This window comes from Antrostomus carolinensis, unplaced genomic scaffold, assembly GCF_000700745.2.
Source record: "Antrostomus carolinensis isolate BGI_N321 unplaced genomic scaffold, ASM70074v2 scaffold1318, whole genome shotgun sequence".
NCBI classification, from domain to species: domain Eukaryota; kingdom Metazoa; phylum Chordata; class Aves; order Caprimulgiformes; family Caprimulgidae; genus Antrostomus; species Antrostomus carolinensis.
In genome coordinates this window covers 58,242-77,892 of record NW_010332176.1, presented here as the reverse complement: position 1 = coordinate 77,892, position 19,651 = coordinate 58,242, and the positions used below count along the sequence as shown (strand labels likewise).

General features: G+C 40.3%; 1 protein-coding gene across 1 annotated transcript in view; it reads right to left on the bottom strand.

The window, feature by feature from the left end:
• LOC104529176 (myosin heavy chain, cardiac muscle isoform) overlaps positions 1-19,651 on the bottom strand; it is a 44,560-nt gene that overhangs the window by 14,505 nt on the left and 10,404 nt on the right. Inside the window, exons 11-30 of the mRNA XM_010173392.1 lie at positions 17,678-17,781; positions 17,108-17,246; positions 16,411-16,529; positions 15,885-16,034; positions 15,228-15,398; positions 13,976-14,155; positions 12,564-12,696; positions 10,688-10,755; positions 9,186-9,273; positions 8,838-8,955; positions 8,431-8,554; positions 7,583-7,719; positions 6,955-7,210; positions 6,273-6,515; positions 5,492-5,668; positions 4,817-4,962; positions 4,133-4,223; positions 2,816-3,205; positions 1,440-1,566; positions 226-344 (exon numbers count right to left, since the gene is read on the bottom strand). Of these exons, the coding sequence (XP_010171694.1) occupies positions 226-344; positions 1,440-1,566; positions 2,816-3,205; positions 4,133-4,223; positions 4,817-4,962; positions 5,492-5,668; positions 6,273-6,515; positions 6,955-7,210; positions 7,583-7,719; positions 8,431-8,554; positions 8,838-8,955; positions 9,186-9,273; positions 10,688-10,755; positions 12,564-12,696; positions 13,976-14,155; positions 15,228-15,398; positions 15,885-16,034; positions 16,411-16,529; positions 17,108-17,246; positions 17,678-17,781 (3,080 nt within the window). The remainder of the gene's footprint in view (positions 1-225; positions 345-1,439; positions 1,567-2,815; positions 3,206-4,132; positions 4,224-4,816; positions 4,963-5,491; positions 5,669-6,272; positions 6,516-6,954; positions 7,211-7,582; positions 7,720-8,430; positions 8,555-8,837; positions 8,956-9,185; positions 9,274-10,687; positions 10,756-12,563; positions 12,697-13,975; positions 14,156-15,227; positions 15,399-15,884; positions 16,035-16,410; positions 16,530-17,107; positions 17,247-17,677; positions 17,782-19,651) is intronic.

The following is a 19,651-nucleotide window of genomic DNA, read 5'->3' as shown; positions in this document are numbered from 1 at the left end:
GCTATCCTACTGGGTAAGTTTTATTTAACAATTGTGGACGTTGATTATTTTCCCAAACTCTTCTCCCGTGACTTGCCTCAGTCTGGGGCAGGAACTTATATCAGTACAATTACCAGGAAGCATTATCACTCCTATGTCTCCTTTCAGCTTTTATCCAGCCTACAAATGAACATGACCAGTTTTCCCCATTCCATCTCAATGAACAGGGGACAGTCAAAGCATTACCTTGGTTTCCTCTTCTAGCTGTCTCCGAAGTTCTTCAATCTGTTGTGTAAATGATGTTTTTCCCCGGGACAGCTGACTTATCAGTGACTCTTTCTCTTCAAGTTGTCTTACTAATTCACCTGCCACAGAATTTAACAACAACAGCAAAGTATGATGATGAAATTACAAAGTCACAGCCAAAATCAAAGCCCCACCTGTCCAATTCTGCTGAGGAAAAGAGCTAACAGTGATTGTGGCTGCCCTTTTGTGAATCTGCTTCCAAAGTTGTAATGATCAGACATTTCACCAGGATAGTTTTCCTTAGGATTTTTATTTGTTTGCTTGTTTGGGGTTGTTTCCTGGGTTTTGTGGTTTAGATTTTTTAATTTTTTTTTGTACTGCCTATACCTTCATTTGTTAATTTTAGTTCAGCTCATGGATCAGACTAGACTGATGCTTACTTTCATGGGCAGTTGTAGCTGGTTTTGTTCGCTTTTCTTCACTACTTTACATTGCTTTTCCACAGACATCTTTTCAAAGGGCTGAAAAGCACCCTGAGAACCTCACAACAATCAACATACAGAGCAGAGGGACATATAAAACTTCATTTATCACAAAAAGGGTGTCGCTGTGGGGTGGAAACTGCAGCCTTGTAGGAGTAAATAGAACTAACAAGAAAACACACAGAAAGTTAAAAATATGTCTTTGATAATACACAGAACAGTGGTACCTGATGAGGATGCAGAGATTAAATAGCACTACTCTGGCTCAAAAGGTAGCAAGCACGTAGATAATATGTGGTATTTTTGGTTGGATGTGAGCGTCTTCTAGACTGCAATGCCCAAGGTCATGCTGAGGAAGATGGTATTCACATAGACAGCAGCAGTATGCCAGCTTCTTCATCTTCCCTCTAGCATTGCAAGATAGATGTACATGTCCTTGTTCCTGAAGCTGGGTACCTACCTAGCACATCCATTTCAGCTCATGAGATGGTATCAGAATGTGCTGGTAAATATGGTTACAGGTTTGTTTTAAAAGCTAGTCAGGGGCAAGGTCCCCGCACCAAGCTTATAAAAAATATTGAAGATAGAAATGTCAAAAGATACAAAGTTACTTCTCCATTCATCAATTCTAATCCAGCCACCTTCAGAGGAGATGTCATTGCACAATACATCTCAATGGTGCAGCCTGATAAGTTACTGGGAAACATCTACCTGGGCTGAACACACACGTACCGTTCTCACTCTGGAGTTTTGTTTTCTGAGTAGTGAGGTCATTCATGAGGCGAGTCATTTCCTCCAGTTTCGTTTTTGTCTCATTCAGATGGTCTTCATAAGTGCGACAAAGTTTCTCTGCATTCGCCTAGCAGGAATCAGGAGAAAAGACAAAGAAAGCTGTAGCCTCCAGGTAGCCCTTTGAAAGCTGTAGTCTTCAAAAATCTGTCCTTCTGTTTGTTTGTCTTTCAGATAAATGGTAAATAGCAAAGCCACTAACACCACAGCAGTAGAGCAGGGAATAGTAGCCCTGTGCCCACAGTCCCAAGCCAGGGGACTCTCCATCAGACCAGTGGTAGGACAAGGGGCAATGGGTGTGAGCTGGAACACAGGAGGTTCCGCTTAAACTTGAGAAGAAACTTCTTTACAGTGAGGGTGACAGAGCACTGGGACAGGCTGCCCAGGGAGGTTGTGGAGTCTCCTTCTCTGGAGACATTCAAGACCTGCCTGGACGCCTTCCTGTGTGATCTCATTTAGGTTCCTGCTCCAGCAGGGGGATTGGACTGGATGATCTTTTGTGGTCCCTTCCAATCCCCGACATTCTGTGATTCTGTGTGATTCAGTCTCCCCATTTCTTTTCCCTGAACTGCTTTCTGAACAGAAAGCACCAGTGTAAAAAGACTCTGCAAGAACTTCAAAAGCAATCATATGCCTATGAAGTTCAGGCATAGCCTTCTCATAATTGCTAGATGGAAAAATCACCTCCAAGGAAAATTGCTCCACTGATTCTGCTTTAATTGCCATTTATCATAAATTGAGTTTGATGATAGCTTTCTAACTCTCAGAATACTGAAATTTCTTCGCTTGCACTGAAATAACTCATTAGAGTGCTCTGAAAGCTACCAAAACTATCTACTCAGGAAACAAAATCCACAATTCAGCCTTAGGAAGTAAAAATACACATGGTGGTCATGCAAGCCTTTGCTCTGCACTCCTTGATAACATGGGTCAAAACTGTAAACCAAGGGCAGGATCTGAGAGGACTCTGCTTAGGATGGAACGTATTCTGCCTTGGATGGCATCACTCCAGTCATCACCAGCCATAATTTAAGTGACACAGTTCAGTGCTCTGAGATACGCGGATAAACAATATATGCCTGGGACTGAGGATGCACGGTGTGTTTCAGACAGGCCATCTTAATTGCTGTCTCATCTCCAGGTAAGAAGGATTGTACCACCAACTGGGGAAGCAGGGGACACTGTGCACATAAGCACCCTCAGATTGCAAGATACCACCTTCTAAAACACTCCAGCCCTACCTATCCAGGTATCCTTCAGACCAGCCTTAATTAGCTACACCTAACCTTTGGGGGTTTGGGAAGCCTCAGGACCCTTACTTTTCCCTTGACCATCTGCTCCATGTTGGATGACAGATCATCCACTTCCATCTTCAGCTCGCTTTTCTCCTTTTCCAGTTTCTGCTTGACCCGCTGCAGGTTGTCCAGTTGCTCCCCCATCTCAGCCACACTGTCTGCATGCTTCTTCCTCAGGGTGGCAGCTGTGGCTTCATAGTGCAGTGTGGCCTCTTCCAGGTCCCGCCGCAGCTTCAGGAACTCTGCCTCACGTTTCTTGTTCATCTCCAGCTGGGCAGCTGTGGCTCCCCCAGCCTCCTCAAGTCGCTCACTTAATTCCTCCAGCTCTCGGGCCAAATCTGATCTCTGCTTTTCCACCTTGGCTCGAGCAGCTCTTTCTGCTTCCAGCTCCTCTTCTAGTTCTTCTATACGAGCCTACCAAAGAGATACGAGCACCTTTGTGTCACCTTCATGATGATTCCCATCAGAAGACCATGAAGCACCCTACAAAATGTTAAACCCTCTGCCAGCCCACACTTTACAACAGAGTTGGAAGCATAGCAGTTAAAGGACTTGCCCATTTGTGCCAGTAAATCAGATCTTCAGCTAAAGATAACGAGTCACATCTTTCTCACAGTAGATTGCTCTACGAGCTCTAGTTCAAAACATTTAGGTCAAGTGCATTGACCTTATGCTCATGTACTTGACATTCAGCTGAAGCACACGAGCGAAGTTACTTGACAGTAGGAGTAGCAGCAACAAATTGTGATTGAAGGGGACTCTTTGTTCTCATTTTAAGAGCTCTGGGACCATGAATAACGAATATTCATTGGGAGCAGTCTTTTTTATGAAACAGCTATTTTGACAAATCAACGCTTAATGTCCAAGTTATGCAAATGTTCTTTATTTACAAAAAAACCCAGAGCTGATATTTTGGATCAAGACATTTTGTTTAGACTGTGCTGACTTTCTTTGGCCTTTTCATTTCTGTTCAAAATTTTCTGTGCATTTGGGTACTTCCCCTAAATTTCAAATCCATGCTGAACTCCTCCCCAGCATCCACCATCAGCTCCGTGGTTTGGAACAATATTGTTTGCTTAAAACAAAACACCAGAGCCTTTCTGCCTTGCCTGAGACAACTAGTATTCTACGGTCATATGTCCTGCTACTGGGAAGGAACCACTATGGAGAGAGCATCCTGAGCGGAAAAGGGATCAGTCTGGAGTTATGCAACTTATGGAGTTGCACCACTTTGGGTCTCAAAGCTGAGCTGCAGCTAGTCGTGAAAAGTCTCTGCAAAGCCCCTCAGTGAGGCACAAAGAGAAACTCATCCTAAGATATATGAGAAAGAAGCAATCTGACCTGAAGCTCCTTGATCTTCTTCTGCAGCTGCATCACTATAGCTTGCTCATCTTCTATCTTGGAATTCAGCTGGCTCATTTCAAATTCTTTCCTGCCACGGAAAGGAAAATCCTACTGTGACAATTTTCCCTGTAGCTTCAAGTTAGGCTTTTGCAATTTTTAAAGAGTTGTTCAATAAAAATTCTAACATAACTAAAAATGAAAGCAATCCTCATGTATTGCTATTTGCATGAAAACACATCTTCCTCCGATCAGCAGTTTCCAAGACAAGACTCTGCACACATTTATGCAATTATATTTCTGGTTCTTTGTGTCATACAAAAGTAACATTATTTTCAGACTCAATGGAAAAATCTGTTTAACAGAGTCAGGTCTTTCAACAATATTGTCATAGCTAGTTAGGATGAACAACTTTTCAGAGACTTCCTTCAGCTTTCTCCCCTAAGCAATGGAAAACATAAATAACTTATTTTTTAAATGCTGGAAAGTGCAATGAATTCTAATATTTCTAATATTTTCACTGTGCACAAGTAAGAGTGATATTCCCTCCCTCCTTGATTACATACTCTCTCTTCATGGAATTTCCTTTTAGCCACCATCAGAGCAGGATGATACACCTGAAGGCTCTGAAATGACAGCGGTAACTGTGCTGCTTTATTTTGTACAACAGAATCAGTCTCTTACTTTTTTAGCTTTTCTTCCATCTGCAGCTTATCGTTCTCCAAGTCCATGACACTCTCTTGGGTCAGCTTCAAATCCCCTTCCAGTTTGCGTTTTGCCCTTTCGAGATCCATTCTCACTTTCTTCTCTTGTTCAAGTGAGCCCTCAAGCTTTAGGAACAAAGTCACTTATTAAATATTTTGAACACAGATGGTTTACAACAGTCAGACGTATGCTGAGCCCAGTTTTGTGCTGAATTCTAGCAAGATGAGAAGCAGAAGTACTTAAGTGCAAGCATCCTATTTTACATTTTTTTTTTGTTTTCTAGCAGACAGTGGACATATGGGCTAAAGAAATATAACATAAGGGTTAGTCCATGCTTTCCATTTGTGCAAGTATTGCAGTTCTCCTAGAAGCAAAGTTCTGTTTGACTGCATGCCAGTTACACTGCAAATGCAAACTGAGTGGATTTTCCCTCATTGTTGCACTCCTTTCAAAGGCTGAACTACACAGATAAGTTTTTACAGCGTTCCTGTAATTATACCTTTTACAGACAGTACAAGGACTGCATTTCTAAATCATCAATCATTTTTAAAAGGACAGGGATACATTTCAAAGCTTTGCAGCATTTCAGACTCATGAAAACTGTAAGTGGTGGACAAACAATCATGGGGAAACATGAAGGCAGAGCCAGCTTACATCATCCACTTGCTGCTCCAGTTTCACTTTAGCTTTGCTCAGTGTGTTGACTTTGTCCTCTTCTGCTTGTAGGTCATCCAGAACCTGCTGATGAGCTTCCTGCAAGGACTTTTTCTCCTTAGTAAGCTTGCTGATATTCTCATCAAGAGTCGCCATTTCTTCTGTCAGATTTTTGACCTGCGTGTGAAAGGAAGATGTATCTGTAAGACTTTGAAGCAAGGGATTATCATAACCTGGCTCAAATGACTGTCTGCGCTGAGCTTGTATGCAAGAAGAGGATGCAAAGAAATGGATCTCTCCCTCTCCAGCCCTTTGTGTTTTCTTGAATGAAATTGCCATCAAGGGAACCAATATGTGCCTGTCTTGTTGTGGGTTTAGTACATTCTTTCAAATGTACTAACTTCTTTTCAGTGTTACTCTCATTGTGGTGGACTCCAGAATCTGATTCTCTCTAGAAGAAGCAGGAGATGAGCTTTACATTTACAGTCTGTAAGAAGAGCTGGAAGAACTCATGGTTACAGCAGAAAATTGTTTACTTAAAAATGCCCAAACTAGACATAATTCTTTAGCTGAATTGCAGCAAAACTCACTTTAGAAAAAGGGAAACAGTCTCAGAGTTAATACTCTCTCCCTCATAAGGTCAAATAACTCTGTATATACTGATCATTCAGTGTGACCTGTGTAATAGACAGTGTGAAACCATCAGAAGACCAGCAGCTCTTGTCATAAAGGTAATCCTTGCCCAACATCTTTTGAACACATGGTGAAGTTCTAAAGGTACCTTGTTTTCGGTAGCATGCTTCTCTTTCTCTACTTTTGCAAGTGTTATTTCAAGATCATCAATATCTTTCTTCAGCTCAGAGCACTCATCTTCCAATTTTCTCTTCTTAGAAGTCAGCTCAGAATTCATCTCTTCCTCGTCCTCAACCCGCTCTGTCAGTTCTTTGACTTTGGCCTCCAGCTGAATCTTGGATTTAATCAACAAGTCGCATCGTTCCTCAGCATCTGCCAGAGTGTCTTGCTCCTGGTGTGGCACAAGGAAGAGAACAGCTATGACTGTCCAGCCTTTTTTGTTCTCCACTTGTCCCCTGTTCTGTAAGTGGCTAGAGAACCTGCTCCAATGCTACATAGCATAAGGAAAATTTCCTACTCCTGATTTCGGAAGACTGACAAGTAATTAATGGAGCAAGATGAGACAGTGGTGAGCATGACTAGTCACATATAAGACTGCTTCCATATCTAACTACCACAGACATTGCCTTGGACAGAACCTGTTAAGATTTGCATTGCTAGCCCACCTGCTTATATGCTAGAACATTAAAACTTCTATCCGAGATAATTTTTGGCAAGACTCTGACAAGACCAACACCTTATTTTAATTGAATTGCACTAACATTCTGGTCTGTAACCCTTTGAGTTTCAAATAACATCTAATAAATTTATTAATATATGTGTCTACTCACAGCTTGGAGCTGGAGAAGCAAATCATTTTTTTCCTGAACTAAAGAGACTTGCTTTTCTTCAAGTTCCTTTCTCCTGGTTTCAGATTTTTCCAGGGCCTCCTTTAGTTTCAAGAACTCTTCTTTCATATTTGCCATCTCCTTTTCAGTTTCTGCAGACTTCAGAAGAGGTTTGATCTTAAAGAAAAGCTTCATCCAGGGCCAATTCTTCACAGCCATAAAAGCACGGATGTTCCACTGAATTACAAGAAGGGCGTCCCTGGTTTAACAAACAAACAAAATTCCCTAAAGCTGAGCTTGAACTGAGAAAGTGAGAATTTTTTTTTCATTCTCAGTCAGTTCTTTGGCTTTGTTCTCAATAATGTTAGGAACTTGTACTAGGTTCCAAGAGATACAAGAAACTTCCTCTATATCTTTTGATTTTCAGAGACATGGAAAATTTCCAGATCTGATTTTTACCAGAGCTGCAGGCAACTAATATACAGTTGCTAATATTTTTATCATACATCCACTTTAAACCTTTAATTTAGGGTTAGCGATAGCCTTAGGGACTGTAATAATGGCTCTATTCAACATATAATTAAATGGTAATGACTATTATCTGCTAAGATTTAATGAGGTCCCTTCATACCTGCGTTCCACTATCTTCTGAAACTCAATCCGCATCAGTCTGCCACGTGCTCTTGCCTGGATCATCGTTAAGATTTTCGCAAGCCTCTCATCCCTCATTTCTTCTAGATGGCCCAAGAGACCAGCCTTGAAGAACACCTGGTACATGCACAGATGCCATTTCACCATAACAAATTATTTTATTCCAGAATTACACAGACCTTATTGAAATTGTTCAGAAGAATGGTACTTTTATTGACACATTATAAAGGAAAAGAGTATAGAGGGCCAATACTACTTTTATCAGGGACTGCACTATACAGTTCCAAAGCTGTTTTAAAACTGGATCTCCCTAGTTTTGAATAGGCCAAACTATTTTATTGCCATATATTTATTGCCACATTTTTATTGCCCCAGTACTTTTAAACTGTGGCAGGGTTCAAAGCAGGTCAGCTGAACCACAACTCCCAACTCGTGGAGATCCCTGCTGATGGAATCAAGTCATAATTGCACATGGATTAATTTCAAAAGCTGCAGCTGATCTTGCGCTCCATATATGTTTGAGTGTACCTATATTATATTAAATAAACTATTGTTTTACTGGGGGACATGAAGCATCAGCTGCTGCTGTGTTCACTTGTCACGTTGCTGTAATAAAAACTTTGTGGGAGGTTGAGCCTGAGAAATAAAATTCCTCTAGCACAGCTGAAAAATTAATATCACCTTGCTGCTATATTACTGGTTCCTTGTATTATTGACTCTTCATTAATCACCACCACCAGAAATTGCATAATATCCTTTTTCTGGATATTAGAGATTAGATCCATCACTTCTTTCATTACATAAGCAGTGATGGTCTTTTCTGGTTACCTTGGTGTGTCCGAAACGATATTGGTTGTGGTCAACATCTAAAGATGCCAGCAGTTTTTCAGCAGCTTTTCTGCTATCCACAAACTTATCCTCTGGAATTGCGCCTGGATTCAGAATACGGTACCTGTTAATAACAGATGAGTAATGAGAAAAATTGGCCTAGATTCTGCCTTTTTTTCCCCTCCTCTCTTCCCCTAAAACTTTAAAAAAAAAAATCACCTAGGGTAATTTCCTACTTTGCATCTGCAGGGATACAAGAAAGAGCAGAATTCTGCCTTCTGTGTTCAGGCAGACTGAATGGAAAATAAAGTTGAATGGAATAAAATACCTCAAATGAAAATGAAAAGATGTGCTTTGCTTATTTTGACTGATGTGTTAGGACAGGAGACAACACAGGTCTGTGTTACCTTTGTTTAAAGTCAGCATAAAGCACCCTGTTTGGGAAACCTTTACGGCAAATACGGATGCCCTCCAGGACACCGTTACAGCGGAGCTGATGCAAGACAAGGAAAGCATCCATTTCACCTACAGGGGAAAAACAAAGCTGAATTAAATGGAGCTTCTCCCTGGGGCTTCATCTTAATTTCATCAAGGGAACTGGAAAATGTGAAGTGTCTTCCCCTGAAAAAGCAACACCATTGGATACCGTGAAAAACACAGACAATATTTAAATACAGTCTGATGACTTGGAAGTAGGTAGTGGAATGATATAGTTCAAACACACTCAAATTTTAATACTGTTGTGCTTCCCCTACCTGGAGTTTTTGATTCATTGGGGATAATGCATCGTACAAAGTGAGGGGCTGTAGATTTCAGGTTAGTCATCAGCTTATTTAAATTTTCCTAGAACAGACATATTAAAAACACAATTAGCTTTAGCAGTTTAGTGGAATTCCAATCACTTATTTCTTTGGTTTGTTGGTTGTTAAGTTTATTAAGGTCATCTCTCTAAATAGCCTCCCATAAAATTATAAGCTTACCAAAACTATAAACTAAAGTACAAATTAACTTTATTATAGGAATCCACATCAGTTTTAGCAAAGTCTTAAGAAGATATGTGTTTTACTTACAACCCCAGAAATGTCAGAAACAAGATGAACAGCAAGCAAGATGCGGTATCATCCTGCGGAGCATTTCTGTAAAGCAAACTGCATTTTTGCCTAGTCACCTTCTCACTCAGTGAGGATAGTTCACCTTTCCCATCTGTTCCTCATAAAAGCTAGGTTTTTGTCCTCCTGGCCAAATGTTTTCCCTTTATTGATCTTAATCAGACATATCCCAGGCAGGCAGCAGGTTAGCTCAGATGAAGCCAACCATTCAGTGCCTACCAGTGATCACAGAGCTCTGTGGAAAATGTTTTGTCTAGCAAGCGGAAAATTAAAGACTTAGAGGTGGAATACGATTGGGATCAGCACAACTGTTCAAACTGAAATTTCTTATATGCCAGTCAGGATGATATATGAGACAATCTGAGCTGGGTACTTAGCAGCTCCTTGCGTGCTGTAAGTGGGCTTCTCTCTGTGCATTATTAAATGACTGTCTGAGTGATCCTTCAGCTATCTTTACACTTCTTCAGCTGGTAAGATACAGGTCTGGATTTCCCGTGATTTCCTTTCATGAGGAGTATCTCCAAACAAGATAACATGACATGACTAGTGGGAGATAACTACTTTCTTCCCTATCAGAGATTTACCTACATTACAGCTTCCTCAATGTTTTCTGTAAGAAATGGTGCTAAATGGTAAATTACAGGCCCCATTTTTCCCTGGGGAAGATCCTAGCGACAGCTTGCACCAAGAGCACAGGCCAGTCCCAGTAGATGCAATTACTCAGGAAAATGAGGCTCTATGCCACTCCCTTCAACAAGTTTTGTTTTCCGTGGCTGCTCTAACCCTAGGATTCAATTACAAACAGTAATCAGGAGACCAACAAATTGATCAGTTCCTATTCCAAAGATATGCATGAAGCTATAAGCCACAAAATAAGTGATGAAGGTTGTTCACAACATTTTGTGATACTTTCTCAGATAGAATAAAAACCACTTAATCTCCTGAATGCTCAAAGAAGATAAAATGGAGCAGCCCCTCACACATGCAGTTTTAAAAATAGTGTATTCATTTAGCCAAGGTCAGTAACCCAGGCCTTGAATCAGATTCCAATGTTGGATTTCCATTTGTTTTGTCCATCACAATCCTTAACATTCCTCTTCAAGGTCCTGTTTTAACTCAAACCATCAGGTGGGAAGAAGTAAACAAACCTTGTGCAATGAGGACACCGTTTGAAAAGAAGCACCTTTCTTGCGTTTCTTTTCTCCACCTTGGTCAGCTAAGAAAAAAAAAAATTAAAATCACAATCTGTATCTCAGTAAGGGGTGCTTGCAGGGCATGGGAGACACACAAACCATTCGAGTAGTGCAACTCCCTTTGAATAAAAGGCATAGCTAATGACTTGATGGCTCTGCTTACTCAAATATTATGCAGAACATTCTGAACATCAAGTGTGATGTATCACAAGTTTGCAGCTCGATTGTCCATACTTAGAATTTTAGTCAAAGACAAGGAAAGCTTTCTGGATTGTATTTACATTTCAGATCTACACAGCACCACTTGTTATGCAGACAGTCCATAAATATGGCTAAGGTAGAAAAATAACTTCTAACAAAATAGGGTCATTTCTACTACATTAAAAAGCCCTTAGGGTGAAATGATGCAGAAAAGTAATGTTTAGGGAAAATTTATACTGTATGTTGTACTGTATAGACACTGATTCTCACGTCTGCTATGCAGACACTGAACTTGCACAAGTAACATTTATCCAGAATAGAAGGAAATTAATCTTTATTTTGTAATTTTAGATATAGCAGCTCTGCATCCCCTGATTTTGCTTAAAGCTTTAGAGTCAAAATCACTCAGATCCTCCACAGCAATGCTAGTTTCTGACGTGATCTTTCAGAAGTTTCACAAGAGCCAAACATGACCTAAAAATGTACAGCAATTGCTGCAGCTTTCTAAACACTGGACCATTAGATCATTCCCAGGAGGTCTAGCATTCTGTCACCTGTCAACAATAGTCAACAAAGTGAAGAGAACAATGTGCTCAATGCAATTATCCACAGCCTTTCCCCTTTTTGAAAGAGACATTGCCCAGACTGGAAGAAGCTAATCTGGATGGGCTGTTCTTTTCTCCTCACACTGAGGAAAAAGCAAGGTAGTATTCCGACAGACAGGAATATCCATGGGCAAACAGGCAGTTAGTAACTTGCAAGAATTTGCTAGTGGCAGGATTTTTATTTACATTCAGCTCCATCTCTTATTCACATTATGAAGTCTGCAGCCTGCTTGCTTCCGGAGAAAGTGTCTTATGATTCATGACAAGACCGTCTATGGAAATGAGGTTACTAATAAATAGGCTGTAAGTGATTGCAACTTCAGGACACAAGAGCTACATCTTTGTAATAAGCACCAGTTTTATTTACTTAAGATAAATTTTCTGGATGCTTGCTACTTGTCTTCTCACAAATAAAACAATTCTGTGTAATGCATCGAGCTTAAATATATTCTCAGACATACATTATTCTTGTCAAACAAAAAACCACAACAGCAACAAAAAGGAAGATATATTGGCAAAATATTCTACTTTGGCCAATGTGGAATGGTGTTCAGGTACCTTCAGTGTCTTCTTGCCACTAATCCAACAAAATATTTCAAAACATTCTCTTAAACTTTGTATTTCTTTTTTAATTCAGAGTGGCTAGAGAGGAAATGAGGAGGACTACAGCGTGGGAAACAAGAGCTGTTCTTGTTCATAAGCATTTACGTACAAACTTTTTTGTGCAACACTTGCCTACGCATCTGAACACTTGGATGCTCAAACTCCCATTGGAGTGTTCACAACACACAGATTTCCTTGCCAAAATCGCTCAGAGGTATTACGTATTTAAACTAGTTGAGTTAATGGCCTCCTTGGTATAACTGGCAAACTCCTACAGATGCTGTGTGCATCTAAATAATTAGTCCTTGCCTCATTTAGCACTGAGTCAATTGCAGTTGAGAGAATTGTTTTGTTTCTTAAATTCATTCTCAAGCACACATCCCAGAAATGAAAGAAAACCCATGTGAGCTGATTCTGCTTACCACTGTCAGCACCAACGTAGCTCTCGAACAAGCTTGCCAGGAGTTTGTTGGAAGATTTTTGGAAAATACCTACTACAGTTTCATTAAGCGGGTCTTTGTTCTTCTCAAGCCACCCAATGATGTTATAGGGCACCTACAGCAAGACATTGAAAACAAACCACAGGTTGCAAATGTTCCCCTTCAGAGCAACCAGTAGTTCTTTATAGTTTGGCTTGAAGCCAATGGCCTTTGTGAAGTGCTGCTCTCAGAGCAGCACCAGCTACCTGGTTATTCATCACTCCCCCTCCAATTCTCTGCTTCCTAATTCCCAACACTCCCTTCCTAATAATTACCATCTGAATCCCACACATCCCTTCCAAACTATCTGGTCCCTACATCTTCTCATGGACTCCATGTGGTTGGCTGTAGAGATACCATGTGCTATCAGTGTCTCAGGAACTCTAGTTATGCTGAACTATAAAATGGACAATTAATAATGTTGCTTCAGAACAGCATGCTACACTGGAATAATCAAGATTTTCTGTCAGAAATTTAATTATTAAAAATCTAATTCCTGGACTTTGCCACAGTTCTATTTAGTGGGAAAATATGTTCTGTTATTAGTACCACAGGGGGATAGAAATTCTAATTGTCTTTGCTGAATCATTAACAACTACAGATAAAGAGCGAGATGGGAATAATTTCTCTTAATAAATATAGAATTAACTTAATGTTCAATTATAATTTGAAATTAACAACATCAGGTAGGTTCCAGCTCTGCTGTGCTGAGGCTTCATATCAACTATAATTTGATAAAAAGTTTCCTGTGTCCCTCTCAAATTCTTTCTGCCCATCTGGTCTGAAAACAGCTTTGAAATGGGCAAATTTTGGCTCAAGTATCACAGTAGTGGATTGTTTTCCTGTTCATCCCATCATCAGCAGACCTGTTAACTGAACATTCACAGCAGAATTAACCACATTTCCCTTGTCTACTTTGACACACTGGTCCTAACGTGAGCAAAAAGTGATGTCAAATAACTTTTTCTTTTTAAACATCCCTGAAGTTAGGCAGAAATTATTCAGTTCATTTCTACAGGGAACCAAGATGCATAGTTAGATGTTGCTGCTGCTGCTGTTTAATCAAGAGTCAGAATCTGATGATAGGAAAAGTGATAAAGGCAAGGCATGTTTTCAGCAAAAGCACTATTAGCCTTCCTCATTTTGTTTCAGTTTATTTGTGTATCCAAGGACCAGATGTCTTGGAGTCTGGTAGCATGTCACTGTGTGGCAATACTTGTGCAGAGAGAGATGTCTGCTTTCACTTCTCACTGGTCCTTTTTTCCCCTCTTCATCCTTCCCACCCTCCCTTGTTGTGTGCTATGGCCAAACCCCACCTGGAAGACCTCTAATACCAAGTCAGCAGAGGAACTTACTGCACCAGCATAATGAAGAAGTTCAAAGTGAGCTTCATATTTCCTTTTCTTATCAGGCCTGGGCTTCTGTAAGTTAGGTGACTTGCCAAGATGATTGTCATAGAGTTTGGCTTTGAAAGTCATATCTGTAGCTTTCGGGAACATACATTCCTCTTCAAGGATAGACAAGATTCCCAATGGCTGTGGATTTAAAAACATATTTGTTGGAAAATGCTTAGACTGCCTGCTTGCAGTAGCTGTGCAACCTTTAAGTTTGATGTGATGGAATTTTAAGCTTGCAAAATTTCTTCTCATCCTGAGGAGATGACTACTCTCATCTACTATTTAAAATAGTAACTACACCTTTGACTATTAAGTATGTCACTTCTGCCTTAGGAGGCTTTATGATGACCTCCAGAAAGAGTTTGTTTTGTGTTTCAAGGTAGTTGGACCAACTGGCATTTTCTTATTCGTGTCTCAGGAAAAGATGAGCTAACTTCGTAGCACTGGACAAATTGTTTGAGGGACTAGGATCATGCGCAGTTATCATACCCCTGGAGAAGAAAGTGATCGAGCAGAAGAGCACTTAATAATCAGCCTTTCTGCTCCAGCTGTTTCAATGTCCTGCTAATACAAGACTCAAAATATCAGTTTTCATCACATAGCAGCAGGGTTAGATGCCATGCTGCAAGAGGTGGCAGGAAGAGAGGTAAAGCAAGGGACAGCTGTCCCCACCAGGACCACATTGTATTCACAAAGGAGGGGAAAGGAAATTCATATCCCATACTAGGGAAACAGTGAGAGGGAAGAAATAGTTCCAGGTTAGGAAGAGCATGAAGGATTTTGCACATCGGCATGTAATGTGAGAAACAAGATCCTCATGGGGAGAGGTATAGGGCATGTGACTGAAACATAGGATTTTCCCTGAAAAGCTGACAAATAAGTTTGATGTTAAGCATATGTGGAACAAAGTAAATGGAAGAACAGCAAGGACAGAGAAAGACAAAAGGAAAAACCAAGGAAGATTGTACAAATCAACAGTTATAGTCTGTGGTTACTGTTGGCTCTATAAGGCAAATTTACAGAGGTCAACCCAAGTAGCCTCAAATACTAATTTTCCTTTGATTCTGTGTTGCACACAGAAAGCAAAGTAACTTAGCACAGTAAGTAACTTGTCCTGCTCTTTATCCTACTCTGTTCACTGGACCTTGAGAACATCTCCAAGGGAGCATCATGAAAAAACCCAATTCAGTAAATACACTCCTGTACATACCTTCTCAATTAGATCAATGCAGGCCTGCAGATCCATGCCAAAATCAATGAACACCCATTCAATGCCTTCTTTCTTATACTCTTCTTGCTCCAGGACAAACATGTGATGGTTGAAAAACTGTTGCAGTTTCTCATTAGTGTAATTGATGCAGAGTTGCTCAAAGCTGTTAAACTGCAGAAGGAGACAAAAAAGAAGCATTTGCACCACAGTTAACTATGGTAGGGGCTGGGTGGAACAGCAAGAAGGAAACTTATCACTGTAAAAAAATTATTTCTTCTGTTGAGATTCAGATATATCTCTTATAATAAGATACAAAGAAGAAGAAATACTACGCCCTATAAAAGATGCTTTATTTCAAAGAGAAATAGTGGGAACAATACATTCTCATAAAAAACAGCCCAAAGCATGTGAGATGTTGTCTTTGATAAAGGTTGCCACCCTCTTCTTCCCCAGGAAATATCAGCATGTGCTAAAAGCTGAGTGTTTCCTACATCTGTTAATGGAAAAACCTTGTAAAATCATATATATGTTATTTGCTTTATGGCTTTTTTGGCACTTTGCTTTCTATTCATTTAGAATAGAAGAGCTACCCACCCAAGGGTTATCGCTTGTTATCTTTTATGTCCTTCCACCAAGCCCTCACACATTAATACTCACATCAAAGATTTCAAACCCAGCAATATCCAGGACTCCAATGAAGAACTGTCTTGGCAGCTTAGTGTCCAATGTCCTGTTGATACGGACCACCAGCCATTTGAACATTCGATCGTACACTGCCTTAGATAAGGCTCCAACAGCATACAAAACCTAAAATAAAAGTTTCAAAATACCACTGTGTGGAACAGAATTCACAGTGGAACACAAGGATTTCAGTGCAGTAGCCTATTTCAATCCCTACTTATGGTTTAAATGAAATTTCACAGTGGTTCCTATGATCACCAAGGCATATTTAATACAACAATCCTAACAAACGCAGTGCTGGCTACTATTCCTTTGTCAGTCTCTTCACCAGTTTCCCACATTTTCACTGTCTATTCCTCCAAGTTTGGGGATATAAAATGAGTATAGGTACTAGAAGGGCACATTAATATTTGTAGCAGCTGTCTGTATCTCTGAGATGTTACAGATGAATCCTCAAGGCTTGTGGGACAGGTATGCATATACCCTGAAAGCTTCTTCTTACCTGTTCAACACTTTGACCTTTGGTCACATACTCATTGCCAACTTTCACTCTCGGGTGCAATAAACCCTTAACCAAATCGGAGGAGTTGATTCCCATTAAGTAGGCAGCTTTGTCAGCACCTGATCAAGAGAAACAAGGTTTCAACTGGCTTTGAATTTCCACATGGAAATATGCCTAGCCAAGAAAAAAAAATATTAAGTACATCCACTTCAAAAGAGAGACTGGATAAAGACTTTGCTCTTTTAATTATCTGTGTTAGGTGTGTCTGTACTTTCCCTTGTGGTAGAGAAGGACATCTAGCTACCTTAGACCCCAATTGCTGCAAGAATCACTTGAGAAACTCTTCAGGTACAGGGCAAAGAACATATCTCCACCCTGGTTATAGACAGTTTCAGGTGCAAGAGGAAGTAAAGAAGCAAGACATGAAGACATGAAAGAGAAGGCTAAAGCAACAACTGTTTTTTACAACTGTTCTGTTCAAATGGTCACAAAACAGAATTTCATTGGGTTACTCTGCATCTATTTACCTTTACCTGCCACTGAATGAGCCACTGCTACAAATAAAGCACAGCACTCTTGGCTGAGCAGGGGCTACATTGTGTAAGATCAAAGCAAACATGCTGCTTCGTCCTCAACACACTGCATGACACATGCCAGACTTTTGAAGGTAAGGAGAAATTTTGGGTGTTATTCTTACTTTCAGTGCCATCAGCTTCTGCCTGCTCTTCCCTGGGTCTTTGTTTGAATTTCATGTTCCCAAAGTGCATGATGGCACCTGTGAGCTTGTAGGCACCAGACTTCTCATCAGGCACAAATCCCAAGATGTCCATGGCTTGCTGTGAAGAGGAAACACATATTTTGCTATGTACTTGTTCAAAAACCATGGCATTTTGCAGCCCCGCAGTCTACCTTTGCATGGCAGATATTACTAACCTGCCAAGGGGTGTTATCTCACAAAGCAGCCACTGGAACACCTTGAAGACCCAGCAGTGGCTGGGGAGCAAGAGGAATGCTCCCTTTATCTAGCATTTTATATACCAAAATCATAAGGACATGGTGCCCATGGGCATTACATGGAGCAAGGCCATGATTCAAAAGTGTAATAGTTAATCAGGCCTCATGTTTCATAATATGAATGCAATTAAGACTAGTTTCTGCTTTCACTTTAGTCCAGTAGTTTCCATGACAGAAGTCAGGCTCCTGCCAGCACTTTTCCTCCCCACATGCACCTCATCCATGAAGCACAGTCATATCAATACAGGCTTACATCTGTTGCCATCAATTCTTCTCCATCATCCAAGTTGTCCACTGTAACTACTCCTTGTGAGCAAAAGTGGTAGTCATATGGGTTGGTAGATACCAGTAGCATATCTGTAAAAGAACTGCAGAGGTCAAAACTGCCATCCATTCAGGATATCCCCCCAAAAAATGGGGATCACAAGATCAACTCTGACATACATTTGTCTCTGCATAACTGTGTATAAAGTTGTTTTCCATTTTTTTTTGGGAGGGAGGTTCAGGTTTTTGTTGTTGTTGTTGTTGTTGCAGAGCAGGAACCAACTCTTGCATTCTATTATTCCAAGATTTAGAGAAAGTGTGAATAAAAATAATACAGGAATACTGCATGCACATCTATTAAGCAAGTTTGGCAGTATACCAAGTTCATAATTTCCCATATAGCCCTACTTTCTGCCTTGCATGCCTGTAGGAGTAGAAATCCCATCTAAGTACAGAGAAAAAGATTTTAGTATGATCCAAGGCAGGGAAAACGGGCATGGTTCCCCTCTTTTATAACAGACTCACAAAATAGTGACTTCCAGGGCTCTTTGCAGAAAACACTTGGCTCTTGATGACCAAAAGTCTGAATATTGGCTCTTTCTTTCTCTCCTCTTTCCTTTTCCTTCACCTCAAAACCCAAAAATGTAGATTTGTTTTCTAGAAAGCTAGCTGGCTCCAAAACTACAAGGAGAGTCCTGCTTCTCTAAATCAACAGAGTTTCACTCACATTCAGCAGACCAAGGTTTGGTCTAGATTTCAATCTTTTATATGCATACACACATATCTACATGTCTAAACATACATGTATGTATGTAAATATATATGCCTATCAATATGTGTGTATATTAAATAATATTCTCTATAAGTCTGTCTTTGCTGTGCAGTCACTATGTTATGATTTATCTACATTTGCATTTTTCTATATTTATACATATTTATATTTAGATACAAAGGCATATATTTTTTGTTTACAAAACAAAAGTCTCCATTGGTTTCGGTCTCCTCAAGAGCCTGCAGACGTGCTTCTACTGACCAGAAAGGTGTGTGCTGTTGTAGAGCATACAGACAGACAGACAGTTTACGAGAAAGATTATATTTTCCCAGCACAGGGATTCTCACAGGAATCTCAGTGCAATGCTTCCTTGAAATCTTTCCCGTAATTGTCATGAATTAGGCCACATAAAACTAAGAGGGTTAGGGACTTGACCACGCACTGTCAGGATAATAAGGCTTCAAAACAGATTATGATTGCTGCGGCTTAGTAGGAGTTTAGTGGAGCAATAAAGTGACTCTTCAATGTATTTTATAAAATGTGTTCCTTCAGAGCACAAATTAAAGCCAGCAAACCACATCACTTAAATAACTAGTGAATGTTTTATTCAAAGCATCGGGAGATGGGAGCAGAGAGACCTCATCTGCTCTTTGCTCTTCTCCAGCAGGTCTATGGGACCACATTCAGCCAGGGGAAGCTTGAAAGGGGTGATCACCACACAATAAGTGCAGGCAGCTTTGCATATTCTCCCTTGCTACACAACATCCTTGGATACCAGTTTTGGCACCTGAGGCAGAAAGAGGAAACTAGCTTTTCTTCATGGACCTGTAAGCAGATGTCCTCACATGTGAAAATCTGGATAATTAAAGTTTTATCACCACAAACATTTTTGGAGGTGTAGCATTTTCCAGATGTCTCAAGACCTTGGATTACACAAATTCAGTGTGATGTTTTTTGCCTTTATAATGCTACATTTTAAAAGTCCTGTCTGAGCATCAAACCCTTTAGACTAATCTGTAACATCACTTCACTTTGTAGGGTGCCTGCATCAGAAGAATGGTCTCTGTTGCTGCCATTGGAACAGCATCTTTAAAAGGGTGTATTTGACAGCAGAACCTCAGTTTCATCAAGTGGAATCCTAAGGGCCTTTCTGCACATGGGTTTTCCCCCTGCCCTCTCCTCAGCCACTGT